Source organism: Mytilus edulis, chromosome 11 (assembly GCF_963676685.1).
Source record: "Mytilus edulis chromosome 11, xbMytEdul2.2, whole genome shotgun sequence".
Taxonomy (NCBI): Eukaryota; Metazoa; Mollusca; class Bivalvia; order Mytilida; family Mytilidae; genus Mytilus; species Mytilus edulis.
The window spans coordinates 43667773-43693559 of NC_092354.1; the positions used below are offsets into that span (position 1 = coordinate 43667773).

At 31.8% G+C, this 25787-nt stretch overlaps 1 protein-coding gene across 14 annotated transcripts in view; it reads right to left on the reverse strand.

The window, feature by feature from the left end:
- The window catches only part of LOC139495658 (neogenin-like), a 90843-nt gene that overhangs the window by 33693 nt on the left and 31363 nt on the right, over window positions 1-25787 (reverse strand). For 11 of the 14 annotated variants that reach the window (XR_011657429.1, XM_071283961.1, XM_071283959.1 and 8 more), the window contains exons 4-9: window positions 14328-14464; window positions 12947-13231; window positions 8403-8568; window positions 6486-6628; window positions 5707-5982; window positions 2407-2647 (exon numbers count right to left, since the gene is read on the reverse strand). Coding sequence is in view for 13 of the 14 variants with exons in the window: in XM_071283961.1 (XP_071140062.1) it covers window positions 2407-2647; window positions 5707-5982; window positions 6486-6628; window positions 8403-8568; window positions 12947-13231; window positions 14328-14464 (1248 nt within the window). In the remaining variant the exon portion in view is untranslated. The remainder of the gene's footprint in view (window positions 1-2406; window positions 2648-5706; window positions 5983-6485; window positions 6629-8402; window positions 8569-12946; window positions 13232-14327; window positions 14465-25787) is intronic. The other 3 variants (XM_071283962.1, XM_071283957.1, XM_071283953.1) reach the window with 1 other exon arrangement.

Consider the following 25787-nt stretch of genomic DNA (forward strand, 5'->3'; position numbering starts at 1 on the left):
TTCCAAATATGAATTTTCCCACTTTTGAGTTTAATACAAATCTTCAAAATGTACTTTATTTTTTTTCAACAGTAAAATGACCCCTTGTTTTAGGGACAGTCCCTCATTTAAGGGACACCACTCATAATTGGGGTGGGGGTGGGGTGGGGGGTCCCAACCTAAATACAAAAATAAAATATGTTACAACCAGTATTGTCAATAAATTGTCAATAAATTAGTGAAAAAATACTATTTACTATCTTTATCATGTTTTTGGTAGTACAGTAGACTCCGGCCAATGGGATACCCAGATTGTCAGCTAAAAATATCTGATTACCCGATATATTCAATAAGACGATGAATGTATATTCATTAAATATTCTACAATAATGAGTAGATCTATTGCTTAATATGTGAAAGGGCTGGAGGATTGATGGAGTGATTTTTATCAATAACATCACCACGATGTTTGTGAAATAAAATTATCAGCTGATTATGTAGCTAATGAATAAATTTGTTTCCACTTGCAGTTTTTAAATCCTATATTTATTAAAATCAATTAAATGTCCTGAAGTATTTATGTAAATTATTATCTTCCATCCATAGTTTGTCTTTACTTGTTTAGTAAACAAATTATTTACATTTTCACACAGGTAAACTAATTTGGCTATAAATAGATTAAAGCAGAGACATATATACACATGTATATATGTCTCTGATTAAAGCATGTCTGTGTAGAATCTCTTATCAAAAATCGTAATTGTTATAATTTTATTTCTTTAAATAATCAAATTTAAATTTATGAAAATATTCATGATTGATAAAATAGTATTGCTTGAAGTTTACGCTTTCAGAGACTATTTATGTTTAGGTCATGGTTCTTAACATAGTTGTAAACAAACCAATATGGCCGACACACGTGATTACCTTTGCACATGTGAAAAAAATATTTCTGACAAAAGTCAGATTTCTCTTGTCAAAAGGAATTTATATTTATATTGCAATACATTCTTCAGAAGGAGGTACATTGAGTTTCAATTATATTTCTTTTTCTATGAGCTTAGATTTTAATCACATTCTCCAAACAGCAACGTATTGCTCTTGTCAACTGAGTCTTGAATAATTTTATAAATAGATTCAAACCATTTGGAGTAGAAGGGCATCTAATTCACATGACAAAGGAAAACAATGAATTAAGACAACAATTTAATAAGAAATATATCCTTTTTATTTACAAAAAAACAAAATCTTCTTGTCTGCAGGATTGCAAATTCGTAACTTCAAGGGCGAACTTGTAAACAGGGCGAGTTGTCCCGATACCAAATTCACGCATGCGTAATACAAATATCTACAGTTAAAACATCCTGTGACAAGTAAACAAATAACGTTCATGTGGATGAGATGAAATCTGATAATTTACATAAATAAAAGGGTCATATTTACGATAGTGATTGTTTTTCAATCCTAATTTACAAATTAAATGATTCAGATGCCTAATCATGTGTAAAAATCGGTGTCAGGAATCTTAAGTTGTTATGAAATTGTAATACACGAAACGAATGCGGCATACGGAGGCTCAATGCCGAAGGTCAGCCCCTTAAGTCTTCAGAAGACTTGACGTCTTCTTCCACTAAAAAAAACTCCCCTTTTTTACAAAAAACTCAATAATAAAATTTTGAGTCATCACCAAAAAGTATACAGATCTTTAGATTAATATAACAAAGAAGTGTGTAAAGTTTTAAGCAATAATCATAAATCTTTTTTGAGATACGGCACAACATGTAAAAACCCCCTCCCCCTTTTTTACAAAATACTCAATAACTCAAAAATGAAATTTTGAATCATCACCAAAAAGTATACAGATCTTTAGATTAATATAACAAAGAAGTGTGTAAAGTTTTAAGCAATAATCATAAATCGTTTTTGAGATACGGCGCGACATGTAAAAAACCCTCCCCCTTTTTTACAAAATACTCAATAACTCAAAAATTAAATTTTGAATCATCACCAAAAAGTATACAGATATTAAGATTAATATAACTAAGAAGTGTGTAAAGTTTTAAGCAATAATCAAGAATCGTTTTTGAGATACGGTGCGACATGTGAAAAAAAACACACCCCTGTTTTAGTTACAAAGTGCCGTAACTCAAAAAGTTTAAATCTTATTTTCACCAAAAAGTATACAGATCATTTGACCATCATAAAAAACAACTATATGAAGTTTCATGAAATTTAGATAAGTCGTTCTCAAGTTACGGTGCGACATGTTTACGCCGGACAGACAGACAGACAGACAGACGGACGGACAGACGGACGGACGGACACCGGACATTTGTATACCATAATACGTCCCGTCAAAATTTTGACGGGCGTATAAAAATGAGTCCACAGTGTGTGTGTTTCTCTGAAACAAGAATCGTTTCTCACCTCTCAGAATCCTTATCCTTCCAGAAGACAGAGTATACTAGACTCCCTTCATTTAATGGACCAGTCTTCTCTAGACCACTCTTTTCTGGGTCGTTCCATTTCAGTGTGACGAAATCCTTTGAGACGATGACAGCTTGGAGGTCCTTCGGTTCACTTGGTAGGTTGATCTCGTTACCAATGTTGCCACCTAGATAAGTTGGTAGTCTGTAGTTTCGGGTTGTTGTTGGAGGAAGGGGTACATCTAAAGGGAGGGGTGAAAAGAAGGAGAAACAACATAAGCAAAACAAAAAATAAAACAACATGCAATAACAGATGCCCAGTGCTCAAACCTTTTTAATTCTTTTTCCTTTTTCTATATAGTGCTAAAATTGTTATACTAAGTTATTTCACCATGTTTTCCACTAACTTTGAGGTACATTCTTAGTTTAAGAAACGTGATCTGTGAACATTTGGTATACATTTGAATGGCAATGTTTATTGAAAATATAGGACACAGTTTCTCTTCCTTTGCTAATAGTTAACAAAATTGTGTAGCATTTAAATTATGCTGCCCAACCAGGTTGAAATAATACAGTAATACTGTAATAAAAATATTCTTAAACGTCTCTCTTTATTTTACCAATTCAACAAAATTAGCTAAGCTTTCTGAAATTGCCTATGCTAAATAAACTCATCATAGATGCCAGGACTAAATTTTGTATAAACGCCAGATGCGCCTTTTGTCTACACAAGACTCATCAGTGACGCTCGAATCCAAAAAAGTTAAAAGGGCCAATATTTTCTTAACTTTGCTAGTTTGAGCACTGGATAATTAGATGGAAAATTCAAACACATTCAATTAATGCTTTTTATAAAATCTAAAGAAAATAACCCAAGATAATAAATAGTAAACCACACCATAAATTAAATCAATATACATCAAGAGTTTATAAGAAACATATATATACCTATACATGTCATAGGGGTACTTAATTAATACATTAGTACTATATTTTGAAAAACAGTATCAAAATGAATGTGAAAACTGTTGAATACTGTAAATTTAGAAATTATTACGGCATTTTTAATATTCCGCAAAAAATGCAACAAGGTTATATTATCCCAATAAATTTATTTAAACTCGCATTTTGGATTTTTTTATATGAATTAAACAGGATTTTTCTCTGTATCACAAAAATTAAGATTGCAATTTTAATATTATATGACAAAATCACAATAATAAATGCATGCAATAATTCTGAATTTACAGTAATTTTTGGAAACAGTATCAAAATGAATGAGAAAACTGTTGAATATATATATATACAAGAGATAACCAACGGGGCTGGTATGCTATAAATACTTAAGAAACATGTGAGTTACAACAATAAATCTAAAGTGACCTGTTCAATCATATTTCATCCAAAGATTTATAACTTTTTATAGTTCTGCTTGTAAAATAACATTGGGCTTAGACTTACTAATAAACAAATCCTTTAAACACTTGAATATGTAAACAAAAGAAGGTTATAAAACATCTTATTTAAACATTTAAATGTAAGCCAAGTGGATAAATCTGAAATCCACAAGATTAAAAGTATTTTTAGTTTATTTTCTCTCCTACTAGATCTACACAAATCATTAACTAACAGCTCTCTAGAATGATTGAAGCATTTTCCATAATAAAAACTGTGAAGAATTTTACAACACATGGAAGTTTTTAACCACCTTGACTGGCTATACAGCCCTTGCATGGTCGGCAGAATTTATCAACTTAAAGAGATTTTTTTATTATGTGTTCCTTGTTAAAAATAACACAGACCTTTAATTTATTTACCAAAATTTAGTCCCAAATCTTATGTTTGGATTGAAATATGATAATTTTTAATGTTAGGCTTAAACCCTATTATAAAGATAGCTGATATTTATTAAGTGGATTAACCTTTGAAATCTGTATTCTATTTTTTTTTTTTAATTGTAAGAGATATAAAATATTCCAGAAACATAGATACCTTAATCTTTTTTCTGGAATTATCATTATTTTTTTAATAAGAATAAAAGATGGACTGTGCATGTTGCCAAAAACAACAAGATACTAAAAATTAACCTGATGTAACAAAATACACAACATGCAAAGGGTCAAAGGGTAGTACTAAAACTTCTAACAATAAAAACAACAATAATTATCTTTTAAGTAATAACAATAAGTTTTAATCCTATCAAGAGCTGTATGAAAAGGTCAAATGGCATTTCTCTGATGCAGTATTTATCACATCTGATGAAGTATTCAGCTAAAATAAAATTAACGGTACCAATTTTCTTGCACCAGATGTGCATTTCGACAATACATGTCTCTTCAGTGATGCTCGTGGCCAAAATATTTGAAATCCAAAGCTTATATAAAAGATGAATATGAACTTATGCTAGAGCCTACTTGAGCTTGCAGTGAAATGTCAGTGTTCAATGTATAAGGCCTAACAAAAAAGTATAAGATGAAGAGCAGCAATTAAATCCCTGTTTCTTTGCCAGAGATTTATGAATAACCCTCTACATTCTTTAAATCCATTTTCAGGATTAAAATCTAATCTTTTTTTAATAAATAAAACTTAATGTTAATCTTAGTTCAAGCAGTCTGCACCAAAAACTACTAGTCCGAAGACCAATATTCTGACATTTTTCTTATTGGTCCAAACAAAATTTTGCAAAAACTTAATAGTCGGAATGAAATTTTACTAGTCTGGGGCATCCGACTAGTGGCTAACCGTGCAGACTGCTTGATTCAAGATATTTGAATAAAGTTGTACATCTTAGTAATTTCTTTCAAGAACTAACAATTTTTTTAAAAAGCTCTTGATAAAATTCAAAACAGAATTAACCAATTGTATGATGGATAGCATTCCCATCAAGGTTAATGTTTTAATAAATTTAAAACTTCAAACTATCTGTATCATTAAATCAAAGGTAACATGATAACACAATAAAATATTACAAATCATTAAAGACATTATCCTCAATGATTTAAATAAGCCTTGTCATTTTCAAGGCATATCTTAACACAAAGAGTAAAACTTAATATTTCTTTGGTTTTTTTTTTAAATGATACATTTACTTGGTTCATTTAAAAAATTATCTATTTTTATCATTTTCTTGGAAAATATGTTACATTTAAAAAAAAAATTCTTATTGCAGTTGAATTTACCATATATCATTGTATATTAAATAAACAGAGATTTTTTTATTTTACACAATTAAAAGAACCTTTTTCATAGTGAGAAAACTCACAAATTAAATGCCCTCATATACAAAGGGGAGATTACTCACTCTGATTGACAACCATTAATTGTACACTGGCCTGTACATTTCCAACTGAGTTATTCCCAAAACACTGATACATCCCTGCATCACTCTCCATCAAGCCAAGTATCCGTAGATGTTTCTTTTCAATGATGTGGAAATAATCGGACGGTTTTAACAACTGTCCATCTTTCATCCAAACGACTTCTGGTTGGGGACTCCCAATGATGTCACATTTAAATTCAATGTCAGAATTCTTGTGTGCAATCCGGTTCAAAGGTTGTTGATGGAATTTTGGGGGTACTGTAAAAAAAAAAATTCCTTTTGTTACTTTATCATAATTCAAGTTAAAGGAAATAATGTTGAGGCAAAAATATAAAAAATAATTGTGTTCAGTATTTTTCCAAGTATTTTTTTTTAATATATACCAGCAACCTTTCCTTTTTCCATAATTTTTTGGAGCAAGTGTTTTTTATTAAAAGTCTTAAGATTGATAAGTTTTAACTATTAAATATTTAATATTTGATAGTAGATTCTTAACCCCCCCCCCCCCTAAACAATTGGAATCACCCTTTGAAGAACAGAACACAGACAAAAGATTCAAACCTTCCTATTTTCATGACTTTTAACAGCATGTAAATGTAAATCTAATCTAAATGACTGATAATATTTGAACAGGCACCAATAGCTGCAATTGTGAAGTGCATTCCTTAGGTCCAATGTATGTTTTAATGTAACACCTAATGTTGTTTTTCAAATCATTTTTTATTTTAAAATATGACAGAATTGCCTATCTGTACACCTACCAAGCACAATAAGACTGGCATCTGAATCATCTGAGTCGAGGAGATTTTCAGCTCTACATGTGTATGTACCAGAATCAGCCTCATTAGCACTGTAGATCTTGAGACTTCCTCTACCTACAATCTCTAATCTACCCTGAGCTTGTCTGAAAGTAAACAGAAAATGTGAAAATAAAAATATAAACACAAACCCCAATTAAAATGCAAGGAATAATTTCCTTTCCTGAATTAAGATATAATTTGTACTTTGATTAAGGTTTAAAAATTAAACAAGAGTGCACACGCTGAAATGTCTCGGTCTATACTAATCATTGATATTATGTTGATAGTCCTAAGTATAAAGCTAAGCTTTATTACAACTGTCACATAAACTTAACATTAACCAAGATAACTAAACAAAGACCAATGAACCTTGAAAAAGAGGTCCAGGTCAGATGAACCATGCCAGGCAGACAGGTACAGCTAACAATGCTTCTATACAACATATATAGTTGACACATTACTTATAGTTTAAGAAAAATAGACCAAAACACAAAAACTTAACACTGTGCAATGAACCGTGAAAATGAGGTCACGGTTAAATAAAACCTGCTCGACTGACATAAAGATCATAAAATATTTCCATACACCAAATATAGTTGACCTATGGCATATAGCATTAGATAAAAAGACCAAAACTCAAAAACTTAACTTTGACCACTGAACCATGAAAATGAGGTCAAGGTCACATGACATCTGCCCGCTAGACATGTACACTTAACAATCATTCCATACAACAAATATAGTAGACCTATTGCATATGGTATGAGAAAAACAGACCAAAACACAAAAATTTAACTATAACCACTGAACCATGAAAATGAGGTCAAGGTCAGATGACACCTGCCAGTTGGACATGTACACCTTACAGTCCTTCCATACACCGAATATACTAGCCCTATTGCTTATAGTATCTGAGATATGGACTTGACCACCAAAACTTAACCTTGTTCACTGATCCATGAAATGAGGTCAAGGTCAAGTGAAAACTGTCTGACAGACAGGAGGACCTTGCAAGGTACGCACATATCAAATATAGTTATCCTATTACTTATAATAAGAGAGAATTCAACATTACAAAAAATCTGAACTTTTTTTTCAAGTGGTCACTGAACCATGAAAATGAGGTCAAGGATATTGGACATGTGACTGACGGAAACTTCGTAACATGAAGCATCTATATACAAAGTATGAAGCATCCAGGTCTTCCACCTTCTAAAATATAAAGCTTTTAAGAAGTGAGCTAACGCCGCCGCCGCCGGATCACTATCCCTATGTCGAGCTTTCTGCAACAAAAGTTGCAGGCTCGACAAAAATGGTAAAAAGTAAGTTAAAATGTCTGACAGTTAAGTTTCAAAATACTTAAGATTTTTTACGCTTTCAGATATATTTCCACATAAATGTTCTGTTATTACTGTCTATCAAATTTGAAATTCAAAGTAATAAACTATATAATGTTTTCAACATAAGAATCATCAGTATTTAGTAGAGGGTGGTAAAGGGGGGTGCTTGCACAGAAAAAACGTGAAATAAGACATAATTTCACGTTGAACGTGAAATAATTTCTGTAATGAACGTTGCACGAAAAATAAATACTTTTATGTGAACCTTTTGGGACTGAATCACTGTCTTTTTGTATATATTAACTCTTTGTTATACTTGATATTCCCGATTTAGTAAAGCACACACTTCATCAAAGGTCTCAGTGAAGGGTGATAGATAAACTTATCTCCCTCTTATCAACCAATCACAATCTGGCATTTTCCCATGAAGAAAAAAAATAATTTATGGCAAAACCATATATAGTAATTATAAGCTATAAATGTCACCCAAAAACTGTTCTATTCAAGAAGACTAACTTGAGTTCTATGACAAACTTACTTGAAGTCTATGGCATTGCCGTCTTTAAGCCATGTTATTGATGGTTCTTTCTGTTGTGTGTCTCGGCCATTAGCACCACAAAACAACGTTACAGTTGACCCAGCCTCAGCATGTGTGTCCTCAGGCGTGTATACGAAACTGGGTGGTAATCCATTCAGTATCACCTCTGTAATAAAATAGCAAAGATATTAATATATAGTAATACTAGATTAAATTAGGGTTGTTTAGCATAATATATTAGGGGTACCGTAGATTAATATCCTGGGGAATAACTTACTGTGTATTCATTTATTTTTGTGTGTACCAATTTGTTGTGGATTACAGAAAACTTGCATGTATATGGATATTTAATTTCATGGTTTCAGTGAAGTCTACATACAAGCATATAGAAAATGTGTTATTCATTGAACATTTACTTTCGTAGTTCCCTGTACCCACGAAAATTGGTACAGTATTCACAAGAGTTCGCGAAATCTTTTTTCCCCTGGTGGTCCTTAAAGAAAATCTGCTGGTCTTCACTATTAATCTATTGAAAAATACTAAAATTGTGTCAGTCCTATGCAAAATTTTAGTGGTGAAATCCTGAGGACTGACACTTTTCGCGAACTCTGTAATAATTCAGCGAATATTAATGAATCCACAGTACTCTGTTTTATCATCTACCAATATTAAGTTGATAATGTTTTTATATTTATTTTTTTTTATTTCATCAACCGAGAAGAGGAACTTTTTTTTCTATTTTATGCATCTCAATTCGTTCTTGTTGAAAAATTATTGACAAAGCTTTGACAACACCCATTCTAGTAGAAGTCAGAAGAGTCAAATTATAATATGAGCTGCGTCGGATAGAAATCGACCTTATGCAAACAAAAATCAATACCTCTGTTAACCCATTTTGGGTTAAAATAATTTCTACGGAAAGTCTGTGATTGTTCCAAAAGTAGGTTTTCATAAGAAGACAACCCTTTTAAACGAAACAAAATGCAGCTTTTATATCTTAGTTATTCCAAAAGCTATCAAAGTGTCTTAGATATATATATGTGTACACACACTTGCATAAGGTCGATTTCTATCCGACACAGCTCATATTTAGTTTACATATAAAAAAGTTGAATTCATTTCTTTGTAGACAATGAAATAATTAACCTTTAATGGTGAACAATTGCAAACACAAGAACTGACCTTGACATTCAAAAGGATACAACAAAAGTATTCAAACATTTTCTGGCCTTTTAACAGAGAAAATAAAATCTTTGATGTGCAAAATTTACTTATATTTGAAGCCAGCAAACAAAAGCCAAGTTGTGAAATTCTATAGTTCTGTAAAAGAATTACATAACTTCACAGAAGAGCCAGAAAACATCAATCATTTAATTTCTGTGTAGAAATTTCAAACTATTCTCGATTTTCTTTGACAAACAGAGAAAAGTGTCTGTTCAATGCATTACGATCAATACCAAAGAAAATTAAGAAGAATTATTCAAATTTACATACATTTGCCACCTACATCAAAAGACATGTTTAATGTCGTTTCAATTTACATGTCACTGTGACATGACTTGTCGGCCATAAATAAGATATGAAATAGAATTTAAGTATTATATTGTCTGAACCAGAACGATTATTTTTGTTTTACATTGTTGTTATTCAAACAAATAGGATGTTTTTTAACTTTAACATTTCCAAATGGACTAAGCCAATGTATGGAAGAGAGAATTTTGACAAGTGACAAAATTGATATCTTTAACAAGGCCAACATTTTATTTATAAATATGTCTGGCAGAGTTCGCGAAAAGTGGTGGTCCTCAGGATTTTACCATCAAAATTTTGCATAGGACTGACACAATTTTAGTACTTTTCAATAGAATTAACAGTGAGGACCAGCAGATTTTCTTCAAGGACCACTAGGGATAAAAAAGATTTCACGACCTCTGGTCTGGTGGTCAATTATCGCTTACATCCACTTCAATTGAACTATGGTGGAAAGTTGTCTGATTGGCAATCATACCACATATTTTTTTTTATTTATTGAGACCATATGTTATTACTATTATGTTTTTTTGGAAATAAAAGGAGATAGATAGAAAAAAATGTCAAGACACCAACTGGACAACAAACGAAACTTACTTAATTATAGGGGAGGAGGATTTTAAAGGAAATGTACTGGTCTGATATAGAGCTCAAAGTAAATGACATTGCCCAAAACAAATTGAACATGGATGTTATGCCCAACACGATTAGCAAAACTTGAAATAAGGTTATAATGAATGTTCCCTAACAAAACGAATCCTCGTGTCATGGATCAAAAACTAGTAAGATGCTTAAAAATTAAAAACAGTGTAAACATAAAAAGTAATATTACAAAACTCCAAAAGAGATGCATGTATTAACTTAATTAATACATTATATCATATATATTTTGACATGTTCAGCATGACGTTACATAATTATTGTTGTTATCTTAAATCGGTCAACCAATAAACATAAAATCACACTTGTTAGGACAAAGTCAGTCTTGTTTAGTAAGTTGTCGTCTGACAAAAGTAAAGTCATTGGCTAATGATAAACCGGTGCAAGACAAAAAATGAATTTCAACAAAAGATAACAAGTTTTATGGGAAACTACAAAAAAGTTCATTAAACCAATAAAATAAAATCTGTTATTTACCAGACAGATATTTCTTTATTAGGTATAAAACCACTAATTCATAGCCCCATTGGTTTCTATGTTTAATTCTGCAATTTCAAGCATTTACGGCTACTTTTTCTTAAGTTCAAATAAAGTGGCAGTTATGTCATGTCAAAACTGTACCTTATCCTGACTTGTGCTGAAAGAATCAACATACCTTTAATTGCATATTAGAGCGTACTGGTTCCTGGAAGTTTGATAGTACAAAAACAGGAACTTCTGATCTGAACAACAGGCCAAATGTGCCCTCCTATTAAAATTTCCTATACTTCTTTCTTATTCAAGTAAAACAAGGGTTCTACAGTGATCCCAAGTCCGCAAACTTTTATTTGATACAAAAACTACCCAAATATTCCCATTATTGACAAAGATACAGCTATGCTTATGAACTATTTTGTTTCAAATATGTACTACTTTCTTGTATGTTCTTTCCGACCGGGCCTGAATTAGTGGTTCTATACCTTATTATAACCAAATTTACAGAGTGTTCATAATAATTAGTGTTACAGCATGAACTTCATACAAGGTTTTATGATGTATTTTTCATAGATACTAGCTGTTTTAACTGTCAATGTTCTGTCTTTTTCTTTCACACCATTTAAAGTATTAAAAAATTGACATTTGGTAACAACCCTTGTCTTTAAATATAATGACAACCTTATGTTGACCTACAAATGTATTTTTATTGTTCACTTTTTCCGTTTCCTGTCCAAAAACACTTTCTCCTAAATCTCACAATTTCACTTTATTTTGCTATTTCTGTTCTAAACCTTGAAACTTAACTTAAAACATTGAACAAATCTCTGTTCTTAATTGGGAAGTGAATTGTTAAAGATTTCCAAACACTTTCCCTCCCACACTGACTGGTCACTCGAAAGTAATTATCTAAAAGTGGGGAGGATGTAGAAAGAATCTACATTTGGTGTGAACCCCTGTCTCAAGACTCTGACAGTGATGACCTAACATGTATGTTGACCTACAAAATCTATATATTTCTTGTTCCTGTATTCCTTTTCCCATGTTAATTACACTTTCTCCTAAAAATCACATTTTCAGATTATTTTGCACTTTCTGTCCTAATCCTTGAAACTTTTAAAACTCAAAACATTGAACAAATCTCATCCTTAACGAGGAAGTAATTTGCTAACGATTTCCAAACGCTTTCCCTCCCACACTGACTGATCACTCAAAACTAATTATCTAAAAGTGGGGAGGATGTAGTAAAAATTATTCTACAATTTACTTAATGAGTTTATAATGCCGCTTTAGTTTGATATTTATCCGGTACATATATCCCCTTTTATCCACTGTGCATGTTTCATTAAACTCAATTCATTCTGCATGTTACATTCTTTAAATGATTAAAATATCAAAATAGCTACTTGATGCACCAACTACCATGTTAGAGCGAAAATGCACTGCAAGAATAAAGCGATTTTGAGACCTGACAAAACATGTTTAACACCTCCGAAATTTATGTACCAGTCCCAAGTCAAGAGCCTGTGGCCTTTGTTAGTTTTGTATGTTTTTCTATTTCTGGTTTATTTATATGTTTAGAAGTTTTAATAGTGTGAACTCCATTGTCGCTGAACTAGTACACATTTCGTTTAGGGGGAAGCTGAAACTGCCCTCTGGGTGCTAGATTTTCTGGCTGTGTTGAAGACCCATAGGTGGCCTCACTGATTTTTGCTCTCTCATCGAGTTGTTGTCAACTTGTCACTGACACATTTTCATTTCTAGGTTTCAATTTGATGAAAGTTTGCAAGAGGAACTTATACCCTACATATTGCTTTTTATGTTCTTGTTATTTAAGTGTTACATGTCAGAATTCAAATTAATGAAATTCCACTACTAACCAACATTGGCATTTTGTTCTAACTTTGCCATTCGACTGCTCATCTTTTTATCTACATTCTCAGCCAGACAATGGTAGGAACCAAAGTCATTAAACTGTACAGGGTATATTTCCAACACTCCGTCTAGATGGACTCGCACATTTTTCTTCTCTTGCAGTGGTATTCTGTCTTTGTACCATGAGATGTTTGGTTTTGGCACGCCGTCAATGACACAACCAAACATGGCCGCATCATAGAGGTATACTGATAAATCTTGTGGTTCTGTACGAAATGTTTTTGATAAATCTGAAAGTAAAGTGAAATTATTATGAATGGAGTGTTAAAACAAATGCACTAGAACAACTGCAAGAAACCAGAAATGCTTTTTGATCTGTTTGTTGTCTCTTTGGTGGAGTTGTCTCTTTGACACATTCTACTGTTTTTTGGCCGGGTTCTTGTTTTTTGACACCTTCCCCATTTCCATTCTCAATTTTAATTTCCAGTCATTGGTAACAGATACAAGACAATTAAGCTAGAAATTACAGGAAAATTTCTCTTGTGAGCTTGTGCCAATGTTGAGGACCACATGGTGACCTATATTTGTTAACTTCAATGTCATTTGGTCTCTAGTGGAGAGTTGTCTCATTGGCAATCATACCACATCTTCTTATTTAATATTTGATCTTTGCCCTTGTACAAAATATAAATGAACAAAACAAAACATTTAGCTTTTATCACTAATGTGTAATACATATTTACATACTATAAATTAATCAGCTATACGCTAAATTATTCAAAAAATTTACAGGCGTTAATAATTAAACTCATAAAGTATGGTTTTCTCATTAATGTCAATTTTGCATTTATTTTAATTACAGCCGTGCATGAGAAACAAGTTGTTGTTTTGTTTCCCACAATGCATCTGGATTTCTTTCATGTCAGCTTCAAAAAAGCTTATCTTCTCTTTTCATTTCATAAGAGTACATTAAAACGTTTAAAGCAAAGATAATTCTATTTGATCTCAATTATATTTGAAGAATGGTTGCATTCACATCACATAGTACAAACAAACCTTTGAATTTTATGATTCAATCATAGTTCTCATCTGAAATTTTGATAACATCCTAAAGACATTTTGCCTCCATTTTTGCTGCCACAAGGCCTACTCATTTTTCTTAGAGACATTTATGTTAAGACTCTATTGGCCTGTAGTTGAAATTCCAACATGATCGATTCAAATTTTACAAGTTTGGGATGATGGGCCTGTATCAAAGCATGATGACTGCTTGTGATACAATTGAGATATATGCTTTTCTTTAACCCACCATTTATCATTCATCATCATTATCATCTAATGATAAAACTGATATCTGAAAAAAAAAAGAGAATATTTGATACTTACGAGCTATATGAAGATAGGCTTTTCTGCTAACAAGCGTTCCAAGCTCAGGCACTGTGGTTTTACACTGATAAAACCCCATATCTGTCCCCCCTGAATGAACTGGTGAAATAAGTAATGAGCCATTCTTTTGTATTAACCTGAAAATAGAATAAAACTTGAGTTATTCAACATGCAAACATTTGTATGTGTATGTAAAACATTCTTTTATACCAACTGAAATGTCAAAGAGAACAAGCAAATATAGGTAAAACATAATCCACCATAAATCGGAATATAATGTTTTATTTACTTTGCACCCGGCTTCTCTAGTCGATCCTTTTTAAGGTCAGAAACTTCAGAAAAAACTGCAGTCTAAAAACCAAATTAAAAGTAAGGTCTAATGATCATGATTAGAAACAGAAAAAAAGACAGTGTTGTGTGTTATTTGCTCTGCTAGTTCTGATTTTGTCCATATCCTTTTTTTTTTTCTTTTATGTTTTAGCATGCAATACATCAAGATTCAAGAATTCGTTTGTCAACACTCTAATAAATAATTCTTTTACAACAAGAGAACTGGCTTTCTGTTTCAATGATAACAAAATATCTATGTATTGTAGGGCATAAGTTACATGTACATAAGTTACAATATTTCACTCTTTTTTGTTTGTTATTCCACTTCAATTACTAGAATTGCTAGTACTTTTATAACACTTTTGAGCTCTGATAGATATGAGTCATTAATATAAAAATTATGACTGGACAATAATGATTTAGCAATTAACCATATTTTATAATTCAGAGATAAATTTCTCTCTGATGAAAATAGGTTACACCAGGAAAATATAATTCCAAAATTACTGATCCTTTTTTCTGTAACTTGAGATATAATTATTTGCATTTATATCAGATTGAAGAAAACACCTTTATATCTTGCAATGCTGCTAATTTCTATTTAAAATGTGCAATAAAAAAACAGTGCTTTGTGGGAAAATAGTTGGAATTCCCCCAAAATGGCCCCTGTCCAATATATCAATGGTGATGGTCAAGCTTTTTATAGTGCAACATAAAACACGAATATTAATGTCCAGCCGATGATTTGAAATCAATATATCCATATACAGGAAGTTTATGGAGAGAATAAATAATTTCATCAACCTAACAATGACAACAATCCAGGAAACTGTTTCCTGAAGTAAAAATATTTCCAGACAATTTATATATTTAAGTGTTTCATTTTTCACATGATATCAGCCATAAAATTATATTTATTACTGAAAAATCTCATAAATAATTTAATTCAAACATGTTTCATGGGTTTTATGAAAGTGTTCATTAGATTGCAAAAATAAAAATGATTTTTTTTTTATTCTGAATTAAATCTAGTACAAACATAATAAACCTTACTTTTTTTAAAGTAAAATACTAAAATAAAACATGTGATATTTTTTTACCTACTATCATTATCCTTTAAAGCATGTTGTAAATGTTTATAATTAGGTCAAGTCAGCATCCATTATAAAGTCAAAAAACTTTGTAAATATTTTTAATTAGGTCGAGTCATCATATAATATTCTTACAAAGAATTTTATGAATGTTTATAATTAGGTCAAGTCAGCATCCATTATAAAGTCAAAAAACTGTAAATATTTTTAATTAGGTCGAGTCATCATATAATATTCTTTCAAAGAATTTAATGAATGTTTATAATTAGGTCAAGTCAGCATATGATATTTGAAGATCAAAAATATTCCAGAATCTTCAAGTCAAGCATTGATGCTTTGAAAACGACATATCCAATCCCGTTATGTAGATATTCCCAGTACAAAACGTCTGTAACTAAAGCAAAGTTCACTCAATTGAATCTTTGAACCAAACATTAGCGGCTTCCTCTCTCTGGAGGGAACACACTGCACTCTATGCTCTTTTAATAAAGTTACAGTAAGTTTTTTAACATCAATAAGAAATGTTCCAGTTCAGATGTACTTGTAGATATGATCAGATTTACTGATAATATTTAATCTATTTTAAAACTAGTAGAAAAATTAATTATAACTTCATAAATATTTAATAATCTGATGCTTTTTATTCTGCCGCTATCAAAATCATAGGGTTATTACTTTTTAAGCAAGCTAGATCACTAAAAAACGTTAGGATTTTTGGGCTATATACTTTGGGAATCATTGGGGTCTAAGGGTGACACAGGATTGCCGATTTTTTTGTAAGCGTGACATGTGAAAGTCAAATAATTGTGCTGTGAAAACGTGAAATGAAGAATAGCGGGATACGAGAAATCACAAAAAAATGAGAATTGCTTACGTACATAGTGTAAGAGGGATACGGGAATCTGACAAAACAATAAGCAGGATCCAGGATCAGAACCCCCCAATGAGACCCCCTACACTGTATAACATTTGTTGGCAAGGAAAATAATTTTGATTTTCAAACCAATTTCAATCTGACAAAGGTCATTCTACTTTTTCACTTTTTAACAAATTCACTGTTATTTCAAACAAATTCTGACAACCCTTTATTAAAACAGTATAATCTATTAGGCCAATTAAAATTAATTGATAGATTTTCATCCCCGCCCGCCCCTCTGAAATCGTCCCGCCCCGAATTTTTTTATTTTATAAAATTTACGATTTCCGGATTTCGTTCATTCCCGTTACCGGTAACCGTTAAAATTTCGTTTCATCCTCAAAGCTTCCTGTTTCAAATTTCGGTTTTGTACCTCAAGTAAATCTAACAAAAATGATTAAGTCGACCTTTCCGCTGCTCTATGATGACAACATCATCTTCCGAGAGTAAAGATTGATAACGAGAATGACGTGAAATATTGGTGTTAAGAGAAACACGCTGTTACCTTTTACTTTAGTCTGTACCGTTCCGCCTATATCAGTTACCAAGACTGCAAATCGCGGTATGTCACAAATTTCTGAGATTAGAAAACTGCGGACTTTTTTTTATTTATGCAATGACTTTGTCTCAGGAAATTTAAACTGTAAATGATACCCAAAGCGCAAGATTCGTGGAAACCATTGATACAGAAAACATGACTGGATTATAGATATTGAAATACAAGCACGAACTTGTCAGATTTATGACCGTTTATTGAAATTAAAAAGTCGACTAACATATGCATTTTATTTATGCAAGCCCTTTGATTTTACCGTCTTTTTATGTTGACAAACAGCAAATGTCCCAATACACCCAAAAAGAGTCATTAAACAACAACTTTTTTTTTTTATTATTAAGTTCATGTTTTACATGATAATTATATTTTCATCTTGCATATAAAGTACCAACCCTATTATTTTCAACACTCTCTGAGTTTTCGTTTTATTCTGTACTCATAATAATTGTGTTGCATACCAATGCATTTGCTTCATTTTATTGGAATACAAACCATTGTTTAGAAACCCAAATACATTTGGTGTACAATGTAGGTAGTCTAACTGAAGAGAGTATTTCTCACACGCTTTTGTTGTTAGGTTTTAAAGCCGCAATTAGATATATTTATTTAAGGATTTGAAAAATTATGTAAGATTCCTCATACTTGTGTATATAAAAAAGAAGATGTGGTATGATTGCCAATGAGACAACTATCCACAAAAGACCAAAATGACACAGACATTAACAACTATACATGTAGGTCACTGAACGGCCTTAACAATACATGATATAAGCTTATTATTACACTTGCATATATGAAGAACTCGTCACAAAACATGCAAAAGGGTTTCATATGAAATAAAATTTAAAAAATAAAATCCTCCCACCCGCCCCATTTTAAAAAAAAATTTGGATGAAAATCTACTAATTAATTTTAGTTGGCCTTATATAAAAAAAGCAAAAAATACAAAATTAAAGATTTACTTTCAATTTTTTTTTAAAACATGTTCAACCTCTCAAATAATAAGTTGAATCAAGCATTCTTAATATGGCGGAACAGCTTGAGTTCATAAATACAACAGCTCAACAACATTATCAGATACTATCAATCCTCAGTCAATATGTCCTCCGTCAATATTGCATGTCTAACAGTAATATAGTTACGGTAATCATATCATCAAATTGCTTTTTTTCTGTAATTTTTACATCGATGATGCAGGTCGGCTGTCATCGAAAGCCTGTTATAACACAAGATGGAAGATACGAATAAAAAAAAAACAAAAAAAATGTTAGGTTCAACAATTAATTTCGATTATTTTTGCCGTATTTTTGACAAGGGAGAGGCATGTCAGCTGTCATCTTTAGCATGTTTAACCACAAGATTGTAGATATACTGAAGTTTGAATGGCAGGAACAATTAATTCCATGCAATTAGAGAAAATCTGAGAAATCATAAACTCCTGAATGAATATAATTATATCTTTTGAAACCTCCCCCTTTTTTATCATGTTTTTGACAGAGATCTCAAAGACTGTAAATAACCAAAAGCTGTTCATTGAATGTCTATTTTATAATTGGAATTCAATTTTTTTCAATTTATTTTAATTCAGATTATTATCAATTTCTACAAGCAGTGAGTTCTGGTACATTGTACTTAATATTGTGGCATAATTAAGGAACCTGTACATGTAGTATAGATGATTATCTAGTGCAAGTTTAAAATTTGCAGAGACCCGCATCAACTGGAACACTGAAAACCCCACCCTGTCTGTGTTATTCTACATGTATTTAGTTATACATGACTAGCGTATTCTCATGGCGGCCCATGACTAGTGGAACTCATGACTGCCCACCAAATTATATCAATTTCAAACAGAACCCTCTAATCTAGATGTCATTACTAAAATAGAATATATATTGGCGATTTTAAATTATAATGCAGAGACCTGCATCAACTGGAACACTGAACAACCGACCCTGTGTCTGTTTTATTCCCCAGGTATAAAGTTCTAGAAAAGCTTAGCTCATGAAGATTCACAAACTAAATTTTTTTCTAGATGTTATTTCTAAAATAAAATATATTTGCAAGTTTAAATTTTGCATCAACTGGTGCTCTCAGAACACTGCACCTATATTCATTAAGTTAAACTCATCAAGGTCCCAAAACTAAATTGTATTAACCATTCAGCAGAATCAGCACTTGCAGAGACCGGCTCTTATTGAAACACTCACATTCAGTCAAATTAAACACCACCCCTTCATGATTCTCCAGGAATTAGTTCTAGGCTAGTCTAAGTTCAACTCATTGATGGCCCGCCAAACTATTACCTTTTCAAGCATACTCTGACACCCTTATCAAAAGATATTTATAAGACAATCAAAACACCACGCCTACGATTTCTTCTTGTATTTAGTTCTAGACTAGTCAAAGCTTAACTCCTCGAAGGCCCCGCCAAACTATTACATGTACCTTTCAAACAAACTCTGACATTCTTATCAAAGGATATTAAGACAAAAAAACACCACGCCTATGTTTTCTACAGCCAGTACAGATTTTAAGTTCTAGACTAGTCTAAGCTTAACTCATCACAGGGCCGACAAACTATTACCTTTTCAAACACAATTTGACACCCTCGTCAAAAGATACTGTATTGAGACAATCAAAACACAACGCCTACATTTTCTACTGGTATTTAGTACTAGACTATAGTCTAAGCTTAACTCATCCAAGGCCCGCCAAACTATTACTTTTTCAAACAAAATTTGACACCCTCATCAAAAGATATTAAGATAATAAAAACACCACGCCTACGTTTTCTACTGGTATAATAATTCTAGAGCTTAACTCATCGAAGGCCCGCCAAACTATTACTTTTTTCAAACACACTTTGACACCCTATTCAAAAGGTATTAAGATGAGAAGCCACCACACCTACATTTACTACAGGTATTTAGTTCTAGACTAGTCTAAGCTTAACTCATGGAAAGGCCCATCAAACTATTGCAGCCAAACTATTACCTTTTGAAAAACACTCTGACACCCTTATCAAAGGATATAAAGACAAGAGACCACTCTATTAAACCATTAAATGAGACAGACATCCATTGAATAAAGATCACAAACATCTATGTTTTTACAAGATTAAACAGTGCACTGTAGACAGATGTCGATTTTGTCTGGAGTAGATAATTTCAATTACAAAAATACATTGACTTTTGCAAAAATCATCAACTTATCTTGTCAAGTGCAATTTTGTCAATGAATGGATCTCAATAAATAGAAAGGATGTTTTAGATGTACAAACTTATTGGATAGTACAAAACTAGAAAGAGAGTTAATTTGACCCAATATCTAACTATTTTACAAATTTACGAAAATAGTATGTTGAATATCAAGCTTTAATCATAGGTTACTGGTAGTAAACCAAATTCAATAAATTTCAGTCAATAGAACAATACTAGACAATTCACTTTTTTCGAGAGAATTTGATTCACAAAATATCTTATTCATTACACAATTTACAAATCTATTTATGTTAAATATTTGAAGCTATCAATAATAGGACCTGAACAAATTTTAAAAAATTCAGTTATTAATAGAACAAGACTATTCACTATTATTCAAGAGTTAAATTGAAATTATCAAACTTTTTCACAAATTAACAGAATATTTTTACAGTGAACATCACAGACTTGTTCACAAATTAACAGAATATTTTTACAGTGAACATCAGACTATTAGTTAGGAGACCAAATGCAATTGCTCACATCTAGTCAAACATGCAATACACAGTACATTTAATATCATTTTTTCCTTTATTATTGATATGAAACCCCAGAAAACCTCAGACAATTTCTACAATCTTTTTTCTGCATCATAAAACAGACCAGAATTTATCAGGATGTATTGACATCCATTTCCAATACTTCAGAACAGTTATACTATGAGTTAAAATGATGACCTTAACGACCTTTCCTCACATTTTATTGCCATTATCATGCATGATGGGATATGTCATGAGGAAGCCATTATGATACTGATGATTTATGGGTAAAATAATCCCAAGGGTAACCTCATTATTATTGTCATAACATCACATTAGGAAAGTGCTTTCTATTGTGAAAATAAAACTGTGACCACTGAAATCCAGAAAAAACAAACCAAAACTTCAATGACAGATCTAATTTCGCAAACTTAAGTTGTATTTCCAGATATTATTGGGGCAAATGTTTACCTACGTTTAAGGTGGACTTATACTTCTCTGGGTTGATCACAACAGGCTTTTATATAATTACGAATAGCAGTATGATGCAATGCCAATGAGACAACTCTAAGACAAAAGGACAAGATGTAAACAACTACAATATATAGGTGACAGCATGGCCTTTAACAATGAGGAAAATACATACCCCCTTTAAACCTATAAAAGGTCCCAGGATAACAAATGGAAAACAATTCAAAAGAGAAAACAAACCACCTAATTCATGAGGGGGGATAGGACCTTTATCGGGACTCCGGGATCGGGTGTTTTTAAGCTCGGGAATTCGGAATGGACCCTTTTGGGATCCGGGAATCCTTTTTTTCTGATTTCGGGACTTCGGGATTTACTTTATTTAAATTCAGGACCTCAGGATTTCGTTTTTTTAAGTCTGGGATTTCGGGATCAGGACCCCTCTTATCCCCTCTCATTCACATATATATACTACAACAAAAACAATGCATTGTCACATAGCTCCCTAGATCAGCTATTTCACTTTCTATAGGGACCAAAGCTCTCCCCCTTTTTATAATTTCTTCAAATAAATGCATCTGTCTTACCTCTTTTAAAATTCAATTACCACCCAAGATAACGTTTATGATAAGCTCTCTGAATTTTAAACACATAAATTATAATCAAATGGTAATTACCTTTATCAGTATAATGATTTATTTATTACACAACTTATATTCAATTAAAGATTTGATAAACAAACTTTGTAGGGGGTTCTAAGGTTAGAGATTAATATTTATTACAAACAACAATGTCTGGTAGTAACTGGGAAAAAATTGTTTATTTCCCCCCTCTTTAACCTTAATTGAGTGTTTTGATGAAGAATAGAAGGTTCATTGCTGAATGGTAATATTTGTTGAATACTGTAAATTCAGAAAATATTCCAACATTTTTATTGTTGCAAATATTGCGACTGGTAAGTTTAGTTAAAATGAAAACCTTTGAGCATTTTAAATTTAAATGAAGCATTTCCTGAAACCACAATAATCAGTGGCGGATCCAGAACTTTTCCTAAGGGGGGCCCACTGACTGACCAAATGGGGGCCCACTCCAGTCATGCTTCAATGATTCCCTATATAATCAACCAAATTTTTCTCACGAAAGGGGGCCCCCAAGCGGTCTAATATTCAATTTAGGCAATTGCACCATTAAGGTTATTTCAAATAACTTCATTTTCTCTCACATGGGAATGTATTTTTAGAATTATGGATAATCATATTGTGATGAAAACACAGGGCTTTCATAACTATGTCATAGACAGCAGATTGCTATTGGCTTACACCAATAACAGTAGTTAAAAATAATTTCAATTTTCTCTCACATGTGAATATATTTTTAGTGTTATTGGCGATAATTTTGATGAAAACACAGCGCTTTCAAACTAAGCCATAGACAGCAGATTGCTATTGGCTGTTATACCAATAACAGTGATTCAAAATAATTTCAAATTTTCTCTCCCATGTGAATGTATTTTTAGAATTATGGATGATCATTTTGTGTTGAAAAAACTTGGCTTTAAAATTATGTCATAGACAAGGGATTTCTATCTTCGTCTCAACTCTTACTATTTGTTATTTCAATTAAAATTAGCATGGAGATGAAACTGTGAATAGTGAAAAATGTACACAAAAGACTGTTATTTCAAACAAATTTCCATACAGTCCACAAATAAAAGCCCCTTGAGGCTTTTTCAATTATTACAACTGAAAATGTAATATATCTTATGTATGAAACTTATCAGAAAATGGATTTTACATGTATTGAATCTAATAATTGGCCATTAACGACATCCATTTTAGCTTTTATCTGAAAAATATTGGATAAAAAAATTGACTGTCAATTTAAATAACTAGAGCATTCAGCATAAAAGATTACAAATAATTTTCGTGTTCCGATTAAATGTTTAAACATCAAATTAATTTCTTGTAAGTGAATAGATTTTGAAGTTTTAAATCCCTGTGTAAATCTAGAATTTATTCAAACTTTGTGTGGATGTCATTCAAGTTGACCTTCAGGGTTGACATCTTGTCACAACCATAAATAAAGATTACATTTCACGTTTATCCACATGTCATAATAAGTACAAGCACATGAACAAATATCTAAGAACAATTCTGCTTTTGTATCTTTCTAAAACTACTAATTCTTTCAAAGATAATTTGGGCATTTTTATTCTACATCCATAGCATTCAATTGTTGCTTTGCTTGCAAGTGTTTTTGCTGAAGATAAATCTTATCAGGTACTCTGATGCACCAATTCTTTATACCTGGAAAGGCTTATTTAGTATTATATCAAATAAGAAAATGTATGTATGATAGCCAATAGGACTACTGTCAACTATCCACCAGAGTTCTAAGGATTTAGATGTTAGCTACATTAAGTTGCATTACAAACTTCAACAATGGACAAAACACATACTGCATAGCATTAGCTACAAAAGCTAAGGCCCAAACATGACAACTTTTAAACAATCATCAACCTGATTTATGAAAAAAACACCAAATGAAAAAAAATATGATATACACTTATAAGAAGATTTCTGCCCATGAAACAACCTGAGGCAAATTAGTTTACCAAGCGTTACTCTTGTTATTTTTCATGTTCACAATTCCATAATATAGCCATTGTATGCAAAAGAGGCATTAAGAAACAAACAATCAATCAACTTAGTTGTCTGCAGCTGAATGACAAATCAGAGAACAATATTACACAAACAATCCATAGAACAGATGCACAGCATGGTTATGTCTTTTGCACATTTCAATAAATCTAAACAAACTAAACAGATTAAAGATTCATTTGTCTCTTAACTACTGCATAAAGATGCTTTATTGTGCAACAAAACTCATACATAGTGTTCACACTTGAAGTTGTCTTTAATTTGGCAAGACAGGGGCCTATTCAGGGGAGATCTCTTACTGACTTATAAAACTCAATAAAATGTTTTGTGTAGATAGAGAGGGGGTAGGAGGGGTCCTGATCCCGAAATCACGGACTAAAAAACACCTGATCCCGAAATCCTGGGCTTAAAAACACGAAATCCCGAGGTCCCGAAATTCGAAAAAAAGAATTCCCCGATCCCAAAAGGGTCAATCCGGAAATCCCGAGCTTAAAACACCCGATCCCGGAGTCCCGATAATGGTCCTATCCCCCCTCTAGATAAGGGATTCTGTCTCTCACTGACAATATCTAATACCTCCTGTTATTTCTGCATGACAAAAATTTCTTGGAAAAAGTCATAAAAATGAAATAAAGAATTAAAGATACTGTAATACAGCTTCTTCCTCTAAGTCTCACATCTGTCACAGATTAATGAGTTCTAAGGAAATGTTATATCGCCTTTGTCAAAAAGACCAAAAATTACAAAGACTATCAAACAGGCTGCCAATATTACCAAATTTATACTGGCACTTCTATAAAAATAAAAGACAAATCTATCACATAAACCATGTTGCCTGTAAAACCAATTATTTAAACTTGACGAATGTATTAAAGAGAGACCTTTGCCATCTGTTAGACTAAAACACATCATGGACAAATGACGATTATTACACTTCACTGAATTCCACGATTTTTTTCTCTTCAGACAAAGAAAGAAATTAATTTCTTATTTTGGATTCCCTTTTGAATCTACCGATAAGAATTGATTTTTTAATCCAGTTTGATTTACATTGTAAAGTGGCTAGGCTTTTGTAGCAATATTTATTAATATTAGAGTATGTTCTTGAATTACTTTCCAATATACCGTTATTAAAATCAGATTTAAGATTACTTTGTTAAATTCCTTTTAACAATTGTCAGATAAATTCTAAATAACATTGTTAAAATATTATAAAACAATAGCTCAATGCTATTATATCTGGAGGCAAAGCTGTGAAATTATACAATCTTATTTAAAAAGTTAAATCAACTAAAAGTAAAAATCCTCTTTGTGTTGGAAGAAGTCAATCTTCTTAACACATTCAAATCTCGTTTCAAAAGAACCGATACAACACAACGCTGGATGAACGAATTTGAAAGACAGACAAAATTGAAAAGACGACAAAAACTCCATTGCTGATCATATCATGCAAGAGCACCAGATTAACTTTGGTAGACAATTAGATAAAATAATTACTCTTTTCTGCATTTTGCATGTTACTCGTCACCTAGTATGACCCGATATCCTCAATGTTGCAAAATAAAGGCCATAATAGGGTAACAATATTATTTTTATTGTAAAATCTAAAAAGACTATCAAATGTTCGTCTAATGTACATGATATATTGTTAAAACTGTTAAATCCTAACCGTTTTTTTTTTTAATTTTCTTTTTTTT